This window comes from Aplysia californica, unplaced genomic scaffold (assembly GCF_000002075.1).
Source record: "Aplysia californica isolate F4 #8 unplaced genomic scaffold, AplCal3.0 scaffold00053, whole genome shotgun sequence".
Classification (NCBI taxonomy): Eukaryota; Metazoa; Mollusca; class Gastropoda; order Aplysiida; family Aplysiidae; genus Aplysia; species Aplysia californica.
In genome coordinates this window covers 1,271,038-1,290,855 of record NW_004797323.1, presented here as the reverse complement: position 1 = coordinate 1,290,855, position 19,818 = coordinate 1,271,038, and the positions used below count along the sequence as shown (strand labels likewise).

General features: G+C 40.6%; 1 protein-coding gene across 5 annotated transcripts in view; it reads right to left on the bottom strand.

Moving 5' to 3' along the window:
- Window positions 1-19,818, bottom strand: part of LOC101853767 (helicase with zinc finger domain 2) — a 166,906-nt gene that overhangs the window by 63,609 nt on the left and 83,479 nt on the right. For all 5 annotated transcript variants that reach the window (XM_005092802.3, XM_013079486.2, XM_035968354.1 and 2 more), the window contains 7 exons: window positions 19,659-19,781; window positions 18,972-19,219; window positions 15,874-16,069; window positions 15,156-15,427; window positions 14,159-14,350; window positions 9,147-9,429; window positions 8,438-8,647 (listed from right to left, as the gene is read on the bottom strand). In XM_005092802.3, the coding sequence (XP_005092859.1) occupies window positions 8,438-8,647; window positions 9,147-9,429; window positions 14,159-14,350; window positions 15,156-15,427; window positions 15,874-16,069; window positions 18,972-19,219; window positions 19,659-19,781 (1,524 nt within the window). The remainder of the gene's footprint in view (window positions 1-8,437; window positions 8,648-9,146; window positions 9,430-14,158; window positions 14,351-15,155; window positions 15,428-15,873; window positions 16,070-18,971; window positions 19,220-19,658; window positions 19,782-19,818) is intronic.

Genomic DNA, 19,818 nt, shown 5'->3' with positions numbered 1-19,818 from the left:
GGAAGGGGGTGGGGGGAGTGAGAAAGAGTCGATGTGAATGACGGCCGGTCAGTTCTATAAACCACGAACCGCCACTGACAACAATAGTTATAGTAACCATAGGGCGCACATCTACGTCATAAGGCCAAAAGGTGCGATCATCAACATCAGCATCATCATCATCATCATCATTGTATTAGCCATCATAGGCAACAGTAATATTCAACTCCTCCTGATCATCTGTATGTTTAATAATAATGATAATTTAAGTGACACTGACCGAAAAGTTATTTCTTAACAATTCTAAACGGTGTACAAAATATTCAAACTCTGTCATTGATCCCGACCTCACCCACCTGTGAAATCCGAGTAAAGCCGAAGATGTCGGAGAACATGATGGTCACTGACTTGAAGTATTCGGCGTCCACCTCTTTCGTCATCTTCAACCGTTCTGCAACAGGTTTGGGGACCATCTGATACAGAAGCTCGTCCATTTTCTTCTTCTCCTTCGACAGTTCCTGTGATTTTAGATGGTATTCACAGAATTGATTGTTGTTTCTTTAGTGGAATTTTGAAACAAAGAAACATGGCTTGGAACCATAACAACCCCGGCAGAAACACCTAATCCTGTTCTTTTTCGTTCAATCATCAATCCAAGTTTGTAAAGTTCTCTGTTACCGTATTTTTTTACCTTTCGTGTCCTGTATCCTGATTTGGTGTCATATAGAATGTGTAAATGTAATAGGCCTAGCTTCTGTTACAATTAGCTTGTTCGGAATAAATGCCCCCACCCCTGCCCCCCCCCCCTAAAAAAAACACCAAAAAAACACGGTTTTCTTTTCTTACTTTCCCTCCCTTACTTTCTAATGTTTTTTTCCCCCAGAATATTTTAGTCCAGTCAGAGCATTAAGCGACAACCCAAGAAATAAGCAAAACGCGACCTCAGTGCTTTCTTGTCGTATCTCCATTTTTAATAACAGTGAAAACAGATCATAACAAAAAGTGAACTTCAGAAGAAGTCACATTTCCACTGTTTAAAAATTGGAGATACGACAAGAAAGCACTGGGGTCGCGAAAAGAAGACGCTCACCTTTGTTTTATGTACAAGGGCTATGGCATATTTCTGTATGTCACTGGTCAGTGCTTCCACAGTGTAGATGACCAAAGGACACATCAGTATGACGATGACCAAGAAGCAGGCACTGATGGTCAAGTTCTTCTCCTCTGCCTGGATAATCTCCTCCAGCTGACCGTTGATCAGTCCCGCCAGCTCTTGCTGGATGATGAGCAGGGTGTCCAGGTATAACGTCATGTTGTCGAACCACCATTGTCCTGAGGAAACGCAGCATTGGCTTCTTTTTTATTGCAAAAAGAAATGACTCGCGAAGAAGCGAATAAATAGCCCTGAATGTAGTAGAACATAAACAAACAAAATAAACCAAAAAACGAAACAAGAACCAAATTATGAAAAATGCATAATATTACTGTGAGTTCGGATCAAATTTTAATAATGTATACCTATATACGTCCCATTTATTTTTTTAATTTACGTTTTTCCTTCTTTCTTTCATTTGCTTTTTTTTTTAAATTTCAAGTACTATCTCCTCATTTATTCCATCCACTGTTTCCTTCGTTCTTTCATCTATTTGTTTCCTTCTGTAAGTCACTGATTAGTTTGCTTTCACCCAAAGAGGCTACCATGTACTCGTATGTTGAATGGTTAACCATTGATAATGACGATAATTATTGTCTGATAGGAAAGAAGGGACAAACCACTCCAGTGGAGCACCAGCTCAGATACCTTTCGTTATAGAAGCATCCGTGTTCATCGTGTGCTGGATCTCAAATCGAAACCGCTCTATGACGGCCGTGAGGTTAGTGCCAGTTGCCGTCACACCCTCCTGGAAGATGGGGTCAACGGCCTTGGAGTAGAGCACAGCTGACCGGTAGTTGGCCTTGAAGATGTTCACTCTGTTGTTGTACCGCTCGTACACACTCTGAGTGGGAAATCCCCCTTCTACATAAAATACCTGGAATTACAAGTCGTAATTTTAAGATAATGATGATAAATAGCTTTTGTCTTGCTGATATCCTCACTCAACACGTGTGTGTTTGTTTATTTGTTTGTGTGTGGGGGATAGGTGGGTGGGTGTGTGGAGAGAATTAATGGGGGGAAGAAAGAGAAAGAGAGAGAGAGAGAGAGAGAGAGAGAGAGAGAGAGAGAGAGAGAGAGAGAGAGAGAGAGGGTGATGTGATATGTAGAGATGATGTTGCATGTAAGAGTATTCTGTGTCACAGATCTCATGAAGGCACACTGCACGTTTTGTCAAATGTTTGGTCAATATAATATAGCTTACCTTATCTTACAGGCTAACAATGAAGGACAATGTGATGAACGTTTTGCTAACTTATATACTTGCCGCCGTAGAGCTGAAAATTATTGCCCTGGCGAGGCCACAGTAAAACATTGGTCATTTTTACTTTCGTTCATTATCATAATAGAATTAAAAAGTCCACCTCAATGAAAATTTCAAAGCTTATAAGCAAAGCAAGCCTTTCGAAAGGAACGACAGGAATTAGCACAAGTGTATGATTAGCTATAGAGTTGTAAACTTATGAATTCCTTTACAGCGAACCTCGTATCCACCGATAGCGGACTCCGAGTAAAAGAGGTTCAACAGATTTTTAAAAATTCATGTCAGCAAACAATAGGCTTCAGCAAAAACAAGATCGCCGGGACTGATGTGATATCATTGTTATGACTGAACCCTGTTACAGACGGGAATGAAGTTTTCGTGCCCTTTAACTAATGATTAACGAATGGGATCATTCTTTTTTTTAAAAAAAAGATTATCAACTACCTATTTATCAATTTAGTGCATCCCTTTTCTTTACGAGTGATACCCTCAGCCCCCCATCTTTTTCTTCCTTTTTTTCTAGCTTCTTAGTTTCATAGAGATTGGGTAAACATGATTTGAGATGCACATGACATAGATCTGCGGTATATCTAAAGTTCGGAGCCTACTTTTTATTCAATCTTTTTTTCCCCCTAAAACAAGTCTCCCCACCACATGAGGAGATTAGATGACGATGTGTTACCAGACTTAGGCCATGCGAAGTCACTGACTGAATTGTCATAAACACCAAAGTGCACCCAACTTTCTCCCCCCCCCACACACACACACACACACACACAAACACACACACTGTACATGCACACGATATGACACATCATGAATCGTGTCACAATCAACTTAGCCAACCGTAGGTCACGTAAGTCCAGTTCACCGTAAATGTTATCTGGTTATCTGTTGCCTTGCTTCATTTGCTTTTACTTGCCGTCTTGTCGATTTGTTTTAGTTGGGATTTTGTCAATAATTGAAATTGGACCACTGTTATAACAGAACATGTCTGTCCGAATGCTTGTTATAAATAACTTTAAGTACTTTTTAATATAGATTATAAAACGTCAGATTTATGGATTTCATGCATTGGCCGGAATCCTGTTATAAAGTTTGACTGATGTAAATGGGGGCCACTTTACCTCGTCTTTATCAATCAAACATGCGAGGGACTCGGGTCCAACGTAACAGTTTGCTCTCTCAGCTGACTCAAATGTTGATTCCTAGCGCAGTTTTCCCACATGAATGAACCCAAACTAATCTTATCTAAGCAACTGACGATCAGTCGACGGGTTGGAGTGGGAGGGGGGGGGGGGGGGGGGGGGCGCATTGTAAATGCGTGTTCTACTTGTAGATCATTCTCCGCTATGGCTTATGAAGTGTCACCTATCAGATACCCTGCTTCATTTTGGGTACCCAATCAGTGACCCCTTTACAGGCACCAATACACCAATGGCAACTTATAATATATTATATATATACATATACGTGTGTGTGTGTGTGTGTGTGTGTGTGTGTGTGTGTGTGTGTGTGTGTGAGTGTGTGTGTGTGTGTGTGTGTGTGTAGATGTATGTGGTTCGGTTCCTGGGCTGGATGACGCGAGTTGTTGCAGAGAAAAACTAATAATAATAACGAAGTCTAAAGAGACATGAACAGCCTCATAACAAGAACTAAGCAGCCCCAATGCAGTTTCCTTGAATTTTATATCACACCAATGGAGCACTCATAGTGTTAGTGAGCAAGACGAGAAGCGCTTTAGTCTCTTTTTCCAACTCATCTCTCTATTTCTCTCTCTCTCTCTCTCTCTCTTTTTCTCTTTCTCTCTCTCTTTTTCTCTTTCTCTCTCTCTTTTTCTCTTTCTCTCTCTCTTTTTCTCTTTCTCTCTCTCTCTCTCTATTTCTCTCTGTCTCCCTCTGTGTGTGTGTGTATGTGCGTGCGTGTCTTCTCGAGTATATTGAGCATATATTCAAACACAAAAGAGAAAGAGGAGAGATAAGGATTATACTCGTTTGATGGGAAAGGAGGAGCACACCTAACCAGAGCACCCGCCAACATCCCACAAAAGAGAGAGCGAGATAGAGAGAGGAACAGAGAAAGAGAGAGTGAAAGAGAGAGAGAGAGAGAGAGAGAGAGAGAGAGAGAGAGAGAGAGAGAGTGAAAGAGAGGGGGGGGGGGATTAGGTGTTATCTCGATATGTGTTACTGGACGATTTTACCTTTTTCCATAACATATTACTGATCAAGTTCGGGAACCGAATATAGCTGACGGTAGATATGTTCACCAGTTGTTAAATTCTTAACTTAGGTGGCGGTAAATTTGGGCCAAAACTTCGGAAAGTATCTGATTATAAATGTAAAGAGCTTTTGATTCAAGAAGCCAAAAGGGTCCCAAGATAAGCCAGGATTTGCCATGGTAGCTTGGCACAGGCGTTTGAGATGCTTCGGGGGCCGAAAATCTTGGACGTTGGACTCGACAGATTCGCTGCATTCAACGCGAGGTTCACTGTTTCTCTTTTTTTTGTTCACAATCTGTAATCCTCTCCATTCTAGTAATTATATATTTTTTTAATGCAGCTCGTTATAAAGCACTATTGTTGACTAGCAAAAGGTACTGTTTTTATTCCACAACATAATTATGTGTTCCTCACCGTGTCAACAACAAGGAAACGTCCAAAATGCAACATACAAACAGACCATTTACAAAAAGCTAGCTATTACCAAAAATATGATAGAACATGCTTGTCTGACAGTCCCATTCCTGCTGGACATCCTACTTTTATTCCCGCTGTCGAGACTTTAGACGCTCTTTCGTCCCAAAAGTTACAGCAAATGCGGAGGTACTGGATGAAATCATCTTTATGATACGGAATCGAACTCCCGTCTTCAGCTTGCAATGCAAAATGCTTTACTAATCAATACCAATTATGCACAAGTGATCGGACCTGAATCGGATTTTAAGTTAAAACTGTTGGCATTATCGGATAGGTTACCAGTCATCTACCTCAGCTAACAGAAGTGGGGCTTCTTGTTTGGTTTCAGTGATGCCACTGTCAAAAGTCAAAGCCGGTTACTTTTGAACGGAAGTTCAAGATGAAATAATTATATTTTAGGAAGAAAAAAATACACCTCACAACTTACACAAATTTTATCCTGAAAATCCCACCTGTTCAGAAATGCACTTCAGTGTTTATAAGTGTTTCTCCTATCGCTTTATTATTCTGAATAAAATACGATTAAGATTGCACTCTTTCAAGCTTTGAGGTAACTTTGCTCCCCTTTCCTTGCGCTATTCTCTTGAAATAAATGGTATTATCTCATCATTCCAAACTGTATTCTTATTTAATTTTACATAGTTCTATTCCAAACTGGGTGATCGGTATAGTGCAGTGGTAGAACCTGAAAAAGACGAACACTACATTGATCTGCCTGCGGTTGTAAAAAAGTAATAACAAAGCAAACTTTTTTTTTTGCGTTGCGTTTTTTTTGCGTTTTCTCTAAAACGCGATATTTTTAGGGGTATGGGGTTTTAGTGCAGCGAGATTTCGGAGGCTGTTTATAGGATTTCCTTGAAATTTGGCCTCAGTGTTGGCAATTGGCATAGTTGCAACCTGTTAGAGGCTTTTTTTCTTCTTCTTCTCGATCGCATCACACTTGAAGTCCGGTATCTGTCGTAAATTGGGCCATCCTGCTCAGTTCATCTGGCGGCCCGTATAGCTTCTCTTGTAGCGTCAGCGGGGTTGGCCACGTTTCCTGTCTCAGGGCCCTGTGTGTCTTGCAGTGCTGAAGGATGCGTTCAACAGTTTGGTCCGCCTCTCCACACTGGCATTTTGGTGATTGTACTAGTTTAAAACATTTGTACATATGTTGTCTCAGTCTTGTGTGTTGTGTCCTTAGTCTGAAGATAATCACTTGTTCTTGGCGGGACAGCTCAAGTTAGCCATCTGGTGTCTGAGGTGCTTTAAATAGTGTATTTATAATAGTTTTTATTTCTGTGTAGTTAACGCTGTTGTCTGGTTGCTCTTTTTGTGCTCCTAGTTTGGCCATCCTGTCTGCCTGCTCATTTCCCAAGACACCACAGTGTGATGGAATCCACTGCAGCATGATCCTCAGACATGGGATGTCCTCAATTTCTTTTCGTAGCCTTGGTAGTTTGCCGGAATTGATTGCCTGCAGTACTGACATGGCATCTGTTAGGAATACTACTTGGCTTTGGGGGTCTACCACATTCTTGATGATGTTTGCTGCATGTACTAGAGCCTCCGTCTCTTCGCTGTAGTTTGTACAATGTCGCCCTGTTGGGAATGCCTCCGCTTGTCGTCGTCCATTTGGGAACTGCACGTACACTCCGGCTCCTCCTCTTTTCACAGCATCAGTGGCAGATCCGTCTATATAGATCCTTATCCATGCTTATCGTGGGTATCTTTCTTCAAGCATGGACAGGGTGAGGGACTTCTTGCTCAGGTCACTGTGGTCATCTTTTGTGGTGAACATAGGAATGGACGTGTGTATAGTTATGTTTGTGTTTTTCTTTTCCCTTGATGGTGCCTCTGGGGTATGGTTCAGCATGTTAACTGTGGCTGGTAGATTGTCCTGTAGGGATCTTTGGAATTTTCTGCTTTCTTTGATGAAGTTGGATCTTTTGAGTCTTGCAGTGTTTGATCTCGCTGTTCTCGTGTGCAGTATATGATCCTCCATAGCTGTGGCCTTGGTGTACTGTATGAGGGCCTTGCATTCCCATCTCCTCTGCAGGGCCACTATAGATGTTGTTTGTTCCATCTTTTCTATAGGCATTGACCTCATTGCTCCAGTGATTATTCGGAGAGCCTGGTTTTGCACTTTTTCCAGAGTGTATTTGCGAGTCTGTGCTGTAGTCATCCATGCACTGGATCCGTACTCGAAATGGGCCTGATTGCGCCCAGATAGACCTGTCTAAGTGTTTTCTCATTTGCTCCCCACTGAGTCCCTGCTAGTTTTCTCATGATGTTAAGTTTCTTCCTGGCTTTATTTTCTGCATTCTAAATGTGTTGTTTCCATGTGAGACGCTTGTCAAAGATTATTTCAAGATACTTCTGTTGATTCTCAAACTTTAGGGGGGTTTTGTCTAATGTGAGGTGTTTTGGCTCAGCCTGGCTGAGAGTGAAGAGTGTAGCAGAAGACTTTTCTTTGTTTACGGTTACACACCAGGTTTTTGTCCATGTAGTGAGTTTGTAGGCTTTTTTTGATTTATGGAATATTTTTCATATTACTACATTCTATATGCCTCAGAGGGAGTGATTTTAAGGACAATTTCGGTGTTTTAGCCAGTCATGTGTTACAATCCGGAATATCTTGCTTATTTTAAACGATATCAAAAAATCCTCTAACAGGTTGCAACTACCTATACTGAGTGTACTCTGTGAAAATATTAACTCTGTAGCTTTATAGATAAGAAAATGACGCCTGCACTAAAATAACGCTTTAGAGGGGGTCGTGACACCCAAAAGTGTAAAAATTTGCGTGGAGCGCAGAAGTAAAGTAGATCTGACTACCTGAATAACGTACAAGATCCCCAAAGTCATATAAAATGCTCTTAAATGATTGCTAAGTCTGTGAATAACGGATTTTGAAAAAAGCATGCTGGTCTTCCCTTAAAACAAATAAGAAAAATGTGCTTTTTCGTCCTAAGGTCAACTAGTGGGTTCCTTTAAGCCAAAATGGAACTCATAACTAGGCTATAGAATTTGAGATTAATAGATGCAAACTGACACAACGTAAGTGTAAGTAAATTTTTAAAAACTGGGTGGCTGTGTTTAGTTTGGTAAAAGTTTAATTGGGCTCGCCACTGCATAAGAACTGGTTAGATGCTGAATGGCAGCTCAAGGCAAACCAGCAAAATAATAGCCACGTTTTACTTCAGCATCAGCAAGTCCATGAGGAGCAAAACCAGAAAACTGGATACGTATTTCTCAGCACAAAATGGATGTCTGTAGTCAGACCCTCAAAAATATCAATGAATTTTCTTTCATACTGATTAACAGCTATGCATGTACAAACAAAAAATCCAGCACTGTCACTGACCTTCGACCTCTCTGTAACCTGTGAGATGCCACAGTTGGTGATCTGCTCGTAGTAATTGTAGAGTCGGACCAGGATGGAGACATCAAACTTCTGCTTGCGAGCCTCCTGAGAATACACGATGGGCCCGATCTGGTTGTGATCGCCAGTCATCACCACACATGTCTTCGTTGAGGCCAAGGTCAAGGGCATCAGAGTCTCACACTCTAACGTCTGGACAAATATATGCAGGGTATGTACATCATGTGAGACGTGGCCAATTTAAAGGCATGATTGCAGTTTCATGCGTCAACACTTTAAAATAGAAGACAAAAAATAGAGGGCAAAAGAGGCACGGATAGACCAAGTACTTACAGAACATGAACAGGTGAGATGAGGAAAAACCTGGTTACTTAGGTTTTCTGGAAGCATCCCAGCACAGACATGAAAGGTAAACTATGACCATCAATCAGTTTCAAATCTGGCATTTGAAGATGAAGAATTATTCTTTCCACTATGGAGCCTATTTCTGCACAAGAAAGCTATTCAGGAGGATGGGGCCCCAGCCCGGGTATTCCAACCAAAGTTCAGTAAAAACTGGAGACAGAGCCAAGTAAAGGAAAAGAAACATTTCTCAAAAGTACAAAAACAAATATCTGTCTGAACACAAAAGAAAAAAAGCAAGCAAAAGAGAATTTCTGCATCACACAAAAGATTATCCATTGTGTCTTACCTGTCCAGCCTCATCAATGAAGATGTGTGAGAAAAAGTCATAGAGCTGTAGGCGGGTGAGCTGCATGGAGTTCTCCACAGTGACCAGCACCAGCTGACACTGTGTGATCAAATCCCTGGCTGGGATAACAAACCGGCCTTCTCTCGAGAGGCAGCAGAAGTCTATCACGACTTCGGGAACTGTTTCCTTTCTGCGCTCCTCCGCCATCAGTCGGAGCATCCTGAGGTTCCCGTTCTTCTTGAAGAAAGTCGCGAAGTGCTTGGTGATGTACAGATCAGCAGCACTAGATGAAAGTTGTGAAGAACCGGTGGTAATTAAAGAAATAAATGATTGTGTTGGCGAGGGAGTGTGTGTGTGTGAGCGTGCGTGTGCGCGCCCACGAGTTTGTGTCTGTGATATGTGTGAGTCAGCACGCATGTGAGTGTCTGTGTCTATATCTGTCCCCCCCCCCCGGCCATAATCAGTCGTAAGAAACATTGTGCTATTTGGGGCTACGAGGCTCGAAAGGCTAAAAAGTGACTTTCCATGATTTTTGTTTGTTTGTTGATATTTTGAAAGTTAAATGTTTTCTGCTTCATTTAAGAGCAAAATAAACAACTATAATCGGCTATAAATATTTTATTTCGATATTTTTTTTTAGGTGTGTGAGTGTGGTTTGTTGTGAGCTTGGGTGACAATAAAAAGGAATTTGAACCTCAAACCCTTTCGAACATTTGACCTGCTGGTGTGTAGCTGTGAGATTATTTATAGAACAATTACCTCATTGCCACATTGCTTCTATGGCCTTCATCGTTCCTATTTTTAGATTTAGACCCCTTTTCGAGCATGAATGGTCTGAAATATAAACAACTTGGCGTCACTATGAACGGCTGAGGGCTCTGATTCATTAAACGGGGTAAGAACGGTAACTCCCAGCCCACTTTAAGCTTGTTTACGTAAACAGCTGACTGTGTAAGCGTGCCCTGCTAGCTCAGTTATGGGCTGTTGATCTTTCAGATTTACACTTCAATTGACTTTAGAAGTTCGTTTTTATTATGCTTTAGTGGGTTTTTTAAAGATTGATCTTTCTCTAGATCTCCCAAGGTGGACTCCTTACCAAGAGGTCACTGAAGTGTCTATGTGCATGCATGTGTGTGTGTGTGTGTGTGTGTGTGTGTGTGTGTATGTTTGTGTGTGTGTTTGTGCCTGTGTGTATTTGTGTATGCATTATGTATGAGTGCGCTCGTGAGTTTATAGTGCCATTGCAAAAGTATAATAAGAAAGCGTAAACACGACACGTAAGCTGACTCGCGGACTTCCGAGCACGTGATTTCGGTGACATCTAAATAATTCAGATCACTTTTTCTTTGCTCTTTCGCTATAACACATCAAATGCTGTACACCTTGTAAAAGTTCAGCCTTTTTTTTCGTTACAATAGTGTAATTTGTATTTCTGAGTATAAGGAGCGAGAGAATCGTCGTGGAAAGCGAAGCCCCTCGCGGTCGGAATGCGGGATTTGCCGGTTCAAAAATTGACACCCATGCATTCAAAAGCTTTGAAGAAAAAGTGATGATTAAATACCGTCTTTTCATTGGCAAACAACTTCTTTCGAGTCTTGAACTGGGCTTCCCGTGGTATATTTTTGGCCTTTGGCGTTTAAATAGAAAGCCTTTAAAAAAGCGTACAAGTTTTCAAAGATCATTTTTAACACGAATTATGTAAAATACTGACCAAAAAAGGTATGAATAGAAGAACAGTTCTTTTTCTATTAGAAGTAAGTCATCGGCTAGGAATTATTTTGCATCAATCCTTCCGGGAAACTCCTTGGAGCACCCAGTACACTACAGTTAGAGCCGCTCGCTCGCCGGCCGGGACAGCGCTCAGTGCATTTTTAAAAATCGAAATAACGACAGATCATCCTGTTTGAGGCAATAAAATACTGATTTGTAATGTTCTCACAGTCATGAAAAAAAAATTGGCTCCATTTCTATGTTATGGTGATATATTAAATTAAAACAGCTGCATTTTCTTAAACTTTGACTGAGAGGTAAAAGTATGGTATCAAAATTCACAGAAGACACAGGCCTTTCGCATGAACAGAAAAATTTGACATACACAGCTACTTTGAAAATTTAGTTTCTGGTACCTACAATGCTAACCCGTTGTTGCATTTAATGTGAAGACCCTTCTTGTTAAAATGTTGTTTTGTTCATAAGCTTTTTTCTGGAATGAATAGTTTTCTACTTCTGTGTGATACCTTGTAGTGTCATAGCCAGGTAATCTGCTAAATTTCAAGTCTCTATCTCAATTCTAAGACTCCCGTTGCTATGGAAACATGTGGTTCAACTTTGGAGCCCATTTTCTCCTTTTCCTGTTTCAGCACCTTGCATACTTTAAAAAGTTCCATATTTTCGTCAAATATTGTCTTGTTTACCTCATTCTTTTCCCAAATTGTACAGAAATGGTGATAGTTTTGGGAAATTATGTTAACTAAAATTTTGAAATTTCCTTCATACGACTGATATTGACAGGCAGGGACACATATGTGTCTCTGTGAGTGTAATGGGTATTGGATAGAATTAACACCCCTTTCAGCATTGAAAAGATATTTCAGATGAAAGACTTCTGACTTCTGATATGCCCAAGTCAAACAAGTGGAAAGTTTTGAAAACTCCCAAAACAACTCAAATTCAACAATAGATCAATTGGGGAATCAAACCAAAGTCATCCACACCATAGCCCAGGATGATACTAAGTTATCTGACTCAATGACCTTGGCTGACTGTGAAACTGTACAAATATAAAACCAAACAGTTCACAAATTCAGAGTCCATCATCAACATTTAGAATGTGTACAGAAAAAGCTAAAATTCCAGTAACCTGCTCGATAAAGAAAAGAAAAGACAAAACTGAATTGACCCGGCATACTTCGTAGGTAAATGATTTTCTTCGCAATGACAAGCATAACGACATGCGTAACTTAATATACGAGGGGGAGTCAAAAAGTAAAGCAAGTTGCTAGTTATTTTGCACAATTTTGCATCAAATTTAATTAAATTCAGCTCACAAATACTTGCTCATGTACTCATGAACTCAAACTGTTAGAATTTAAGTTTCTTTAATTTTGGCCCGAATGCCGTCCCATCAAAATGGCTACCCTCTTAGGTCTGTCAGAGGTTAAGAGCTGTGATTGAATTTCTTGTTTTAGAAGGAGAATCCACCAGTAGCATCCAAAAGAGACTTCAAAATGTTTACAAGGATCAAGCTCTAGATTTTGGCACTGTATATAGGTGGGTTAGATGTTTCAGCAATGAACCGGAAGCAGAGGTAGAATAGTCAATTATGTTTGTAAAACAAGCATCGTCCGGAGGAGTCAGCCGGAAAAATCATGGCAATTGTATTTTGGGGCATTCACAGCGTGCTTCTCACAGATGTTTTTTTTACCACGAGGACAAACTGTCAATTCTAAACCCTACATTGAAACACTGAAACAACTGAAAGCGAGAATTCGACGAGTGAGACCATATTTGAACATGGAAAAAGTGTTTTTTCACCATGACAATGCCCGCCTGCATTCGGGTACCAGAACAAGGGAGACAATCACTCAGTTTTCCACACTGTTTATTCTCCTGATTTGGCACCTTCAGACTTCCATTATTTTGGTCCTTGGAAAGAACTATTGACAGGTGAACATTATGGAAACGATGGAGAAATCAAGACAGCTGTACCCCTAAGACCAACCTGATCAGTATTACGAAGCTGGCATATGTGGACTTGGTAAAAGGTGGACAGTCGTTAGAGAATGAAATGGAGAATCTGATCCTCAGATGTTCCCCTTCAATCTAAGGTATGATAGTTGCCAGTGCATTCTTTTTTCTTTAAGTTATAAACGAACTTGCATCACTTTTGACTCCCCCTCGTAGATGCATTCTTCAAGCAATTGCTTGTCAAGTTTAAGTGAGTTCATGTTCATATGTCTTGACAACAGTCCAATGAAAAAAGAAGTTCTACATTTTACAAAGTTCTTAATGGACAGTTAGTCACTGAATAAATAATCTGGTCTCCAAGCAAGTGTGCATTGAGTGTGCGCACGTGAATGAGTGTGTCTGAAAGTATGCATACACAATAGAACTCAAGAAAACACACAATTGTGATGAACAAATTCTAGCAAAGAATGTCTCCATAACGAGGAAAATTTAAGAAAATTAAGTGGGGTGTCGGGAACAAAGAGTCTTTTTTTAGTTTTAGTAAGTATTTTATGGCACTTGCAACACAACAAGGTCATATAAGTGCCGAAGATTAGGTGGTAAAAGAGAGTTTGTTTTTTTAGTAGAGGTTTGTTCTGTTTTAGTAGAGGTTTTACGGCCCTCGCAACTGCATACGGTCATATGAGCATCAGAAGATTAGAGGTGTTAGAAGAGAGTAATAAACATAAAAAAGAAGGAGGGGAGATAAGGACGATAGATGTTTGATAGGAAAGAAAAAGCAAGCCACACCAGAGCACCCGCCAACCACCCACTAATAGAGGTTTTACGGCGCTCGTAACTGCATAAGGTCATATGAGCGCCAGAAGATTAGAGTAGTTACAAGAGAGTAACAAACATAAAAAAGAAGAAGGGGAGAACTTTTTTTTCTTTTTTAGTAGAGGTTTAACGGCGCTCGCAACTGCATAAGGTCATATGAGCGCCAGATTAGAGGTGCTACAAGAGAGTAACAAACATAAAAAAGAAGCAGGGGAGATAAGGACGATAAACGTTCGATAGGAGAGAAGAAGCAAACCACACCAGAGCACCCGCCAACCAACCACTACAAGAGAGTAACAAACACAGAAAAGAAGGAGGGGAGATAAGGATGATAGGTGTTTAATAGAAAAAAGGAGCAAACCACACCAGAGCACCTCCCAACTACCTACACAAAAAGTCTAAACCTGCATTCTCAATGTTGATGATTGACCTAAAATATAATATGGAATAAAATCATGTGCCCCCTGCAGATTTGGGCCTCCGAACACCACCCCCACCTCCATTATTACCTGTTGCTCTGTGTACAGATCAGGATGTGCGAGTCTGGCTTGTGCTTGAGCACAGCCATGGTGGCCTGTGCCAGTGTCTCTGTCTTTCCTGTGCCGAACGGGCCGTACATGATGAAGGGGGGATTGTGGCCCTCTGGGGCCAGCACGATGTGTCTTACGGCCGTCATTTGGTCCTCGTTCAGGACATCAGACCTGGAGGACATACAAAAAATGGTTGTTCCTCCCTGTGGCTAAGTCACCTTTCCAAAAATCAGAAAGCTCACCACAAATCTTTCTCAAGCAAACAGTTCTTAACAATTATGAAAATCTAACCAATCGCACAGTTCTTACCGACTATAATAACTTAGTCATATCTCTTACCAGCCACAAATATATTCCCAAGTACACAGTTCTCACAAACTATAGATATCTCAACAACAGCACAGCTCTTACCAACTATAGAAATCTTACCAACATATCAAGTATAGAAATCTTATCAAACCTTACTATCCTTTCAATGACATGAATCTTAAGAAACTTGAGCAAATTACTGGTATCACCACTGAAATGATTTGTTTTGTTTTAGTAAGAGTTCTACGGCACTTGGAACACAATAAGGTCAAATATGTGCCGAAGATTAAAGGTATTACAAGACAAAAAAGAAAAAGAGACAAAGACGAGAGATGTTTGATAGGAAAGAAAGAGCAAACACCACAGATGGTCATCTGAGCAAAGATGATCATAGTTTCTATTCTATTCAGTTATATGAGGAAATGCACGTCCTACTATACAGTGGGTCTACATATTTCATCCAACATACTTGTACAAGTTCTTTTTCTAAAACCTGGCAACTTGCAACTGACAAATATTAGTAATAGTGTTCAACTGTGCTGTTTAATTTCATGATCCAGTACTATGCCTAAAGCCATAAAAAGAAATATGAGCTAAACAGATGACCTGTGCTATTATTCATGATTAACACAAGCTTTATGAACCTCAACCTTCTTTTCCTACTTACTTCACTTTCATGGAGGTGACTTGGTCAGTGTTGGGTTTGAACTTCATAACATCCGGGAAGACGACATCTGTGCTGGTCAAACAATCAATGGCATAGTGCATCCGGCAGAAGAACTTGCGGTCCATCTGGAACTGCAGCTCAATCTCCACCTGCTGGCTGTGAGAGAGCCCCAGCTGTTTGGCCATAGCACCCGAGACCACCACATAGATATAATCCTTTCCCCGGCCGTCATAGTTGTAGTCAGAGTCTTTCATAACAACTGCCTCATACACCTTGGGGACAGGGTAGGGCAGGTGGTAGTGGTTCCAGACAGGGCAAGGGGCAGGACAAGGGACAGGACAAAAGGAGAGAAAAATTTAGTCAGAACGATTCTATTTTTGCTTTAGCATGAGTTTAGCGCTTTGCTATACACAGCTACACTTCTTCAAAGCCAGAGCTATCAAGCCACTATAGCAAAGAACTAGGATGATACATTGAAGTGGGTCATTGTAAACCATGAGGAGGGAGGGAGGGAGGGAGGGAGAGAGAGAGAGAGAGAGAGAGAGAGAGAGAGAGAGGGGGAGAGAAGGGAAAGGAGGCAAATGCCCACACTATTAAGAAATTATCAGTTTTGTTTGGTATACGATAACTTTCTACGATCAACATCAGATGTCTAAGGAATGGATACAAAATTTAAAAACCACCTGAACCTAGAGAGTGGTCAGTGGCCAGGACTCACCAGCTGTGAGTGTGAGTTTGACGGGGCAAACAGCACTGAGCTGACGCTGGACAGCACCAGCTTGCCCGCCAGTGTGTCTTCCGTCAGGTACTCTGAGAGCTTCACTTTCATGAAGAGGTCGCCATTTTGGGCAATGAGGAAGATGCCCGGCTCGTCAAAGGTTTGAGTACATACAACATTGGTGATCAGGTTGTAACTGGCAGGAAAGAAGATTTTTTTTAAAGTGGGGGGGGGGATTAAAAGAGAAGGACATTGACACAATTATGGATATTTTAAAAATTAAAACCCAAGATAAATATAATAAGGTAGCATCTGTATGGCGTAAACCCCCACTCAACACCAAGCTCCATGCACTTTACAAGCTATAGTATTACCCCAGCAAACCCAAGAACACTCAGAAACATAGCTTCCTGGGAAGCATACAGTGCAAGCAGCCAATTAAACACTTAAACACTGGCAGACAAGACCCAAGACCTTACGCTGTCTATAGCAGAGTACCCATTCCCATCTGGGTGAAGTGAGGGAAATCAGTACAAGGTGCCTTTCCCATGGACACAACACCATGCTCCTGACAGGATTCCAATACATAACATTTCAGTTGCAAGCCCAACAACCTAACCACAAGACCAACGATATCACATAGACAACAAACAGAAATGAAGGACTGACTGTAAGGCAGCAGCACAAATAACAAATTCCTGGACTACAAAAAATGTGTAGACACTGCCTATCATCCCTGATGATAACAAGTGCCCAAAAATAGAAGAATAAACAGAAAAATTAACCCAAAAAAAAGCAATAAGATGCATAAGACATTTAATCAGGAGTTGGGAAATACTGGGAAAGACAATATTATTTAACGGGAGGAGCTACCCCTGAGGACCATTTTGTATGTTTGTTGCTCAAGATCAAATCTAGGTACACACATAAGTTAGGCATAGTAAAATCTCTTGATGTGCCATTTTATTTTGGAATAGCAACAGCGGTTGCCATGGAAACATCCGCCATCTTGAAAACAAACAATGAATTTCAAATCCCTAAGGCTTTCTTATTTACAGACCAAATTAGACCAAATTTGGTGAGAGTATACCTGAACCAGACCTTGTCAGAGTAACAGCAAGTTTTTTTCAATAAGTGCAAAAGAAAAATGAGAATTTTCCCAAAGTATAATTTTTTTCCCTCTAAATTTAGGTTGCATTATCGCTTGCCAATGGCAAAGTGTTATTGTTTTCGCAAATATCTCTCTGTTACATTGATGGCAGCCTTTCCATCCATGTTTCCTGAAAGTTTCATGTCAAAAAGATGAAAAATAAGGAAGGAGTAGGAAAAAAAGTGCAAAAAAATTACATTTTGCGAAAGACGACAATTATAGTAAAAATTCACTATATTAACCCATCCTCATGTTTTCAAAGGCAATTTATGAGGAGTAAAGACTTTCTCAATTGTATTCATGCTATTCTAAGACTTTAAAAAAACTGGTTGATTTAAAAAAATCAGCCAACACAAAATTTGCATAGCCTGACCCAAAATCTGAAAAATCAAGGGTCGCTCATCCCCTTAAGGGAAGACCCGGGTCGGCGATCCCAAGCAATATCGATAAAATTTTTCAAACTATCCAACTTTCATATTTTGCAGAAAAACATCCTTTGACATCTGTTCTATTGGGTCACAATGAAGAAACTGTTGAAAAAACACTCTAATTGACCTAAAAGGCGTAATCCTTTTTAAAACCCCTGTTTTTTCTGTTTTTCTCAAAATCTACTTTTTGGCATATATGTGATCCCCTTGGTGCAAGGAGTTTTGGAAAACTACAGAAGCTAAAAGCTTCAAATTTGGTGTACAGGCGCTTAAAGATCTATTCTGGGGATCTATGTGAGGGAATTGGGAAATATTGGTAACCTGTGGAAATATTCCAATTTTTTGTAAAAGGTATACCAAAATTTCGTCATCGGACTCTTGGGGGTCCAATGACTTTGGCTCCATTTTTTTTGTTTTAAAGATAGGTCAAAATCCTCACACAGATCCCCAGTTCATACAGGTATGCACTTGTGTGCCAAATTTCAGGCTGATAATTCAATATTTACTATGAAATTCTTCTGCACTTAGAAACTGGTTTGAAAATCCAAGATGGCCACCACAGAGACCCATTTTTCAGAAAAATTCAACACATTCACCCTCAGTACATCCTAATTACCTATGAACTTCTTGCACAATTACATGAAAGTGAATAAAAATCATTCGTTTAGAAAATTTTTCCGGTAGTGTACGTCTCCCCTTAACAACTGAGAATTTTTTTAAAAAGAATCCAAGACTTCTTCAAAGGTGAGATTTGAAACAGACATTGATGATCAAGGTTCACCAATCATTTCTCTGCTTAGATGCTCTCAAAAATATATTATCCTGGTCTTCTCCTGTCATCCACCTGTTCAGATCTCCAAGTACAATAAATTTTTGTGTACCTCAAAAAGAAGTTGACATTGTGGCGTTGGTGGCCTAGTGGTTAGGCTCTCGGACTCGCAACCGTAAGGTCGTGGGTTCGAATCCCGTCAGGGACCCGACGTTGTGTCCTTGGGAAAGGCACTTTACACGAATTTTCCTCACTTCACCCAGGTGGGAATGGGTACCCGGCTATAGACAGCGAAAGATCTTGTCAGTTTGTTAGTGTTTGAGCGCTTAATCAGCTGCTTGCACTGTATGCTTCCCGGGAAGCTGAGAATGTTTCGGAATGTTCTATGGTCTGCTGGGGTAATAATATAGTGTAAAGCGCATAGAGCCTGCTGTTGAGCGGGGAATATGCGCTATACAAATGCTATTTAAAAAAACAAAAAAAAAACAACTAAAATATGGAATAGAAAAGGAAAAAAAAACAACAAAAAACAACTGAAAAAAAGAAAAAGAACATCCAAGCAAAAGTGTAACTAGCCAGCAAGTTATTCTGGGTGTACAGGTGGGTGGGGGTGGGGGGGAACCAAAGCCAAGCAAAACTGCAGCTGGAGGGTAAGTAATCTTTCCGTACCTTACAATGAACACACATGACCAACAAAAAATTATCATTAAAAAAAGAGCGCGGGGGGGGGGGAGCTAAACGAAACAGATACCTGGCGATCATGCCATGACGTGTGATCTCCTCCAGTTCCAGAAGTTTGTGCATCTTGTGTATGTAGTTGTGCTGGTTGAGATCCGTCATGCTGTTCAGTGTGACCACGGCTTCCGAGTGGGCCGGCTCCTTGTACTTGAGCAGCAGCTCCAACGTCAGCTTGTCTTCTTCCCTCTTGGGCGCACGCACAATCTCACGGTTCTGGCTGGTCCACCGGTCAGCTGACAAATTTTCCCTCAGCTCTTTCACCTAAAGAGACGGACAGACAAATTTTTCTCCATAAACTGCAGTAAGAATTCAAACTGTGTGGAGTGAGTACAAAAAATATTACATCATAATTTATATTGTTACAGATGTCATTTCAGCATGTTGATAAGTTTGCACTCTCAAACATATTACATAACTTTAAAAACGCATACACCAAGACAAATATACGCTACTCAAAAAAGTGATAATATTAGTAATCTCAATTCAGCACAGTGAAACACCCTCCCACAGTAATGGACACAACTAGAAACGTACGCAAAGAGAAACGTGCACACTGTCTCATAGATGCAAGTAATTAAAAAACACTTCCTTACAAATGTACACCACTTCAAATTCACAAATAAATACTCACAACTACACAAGTGTCATTACAGTTAGAAACACTGAATACCAAGTGTAAATAGGACCACACACCACATACCTTCTCATGCTGCAGTTGATCTCCAATCTCCACTGCCAACTTTCTGACCAAAACAGGTCGTTGCCCAAAGTCAAAGACAACCCACTGACTGAAGGATCCAAACATGCCAGCTGTGAAATGTACCTGAAACAGAAAGTTTAGTTAGTTACAGTAGAGATTC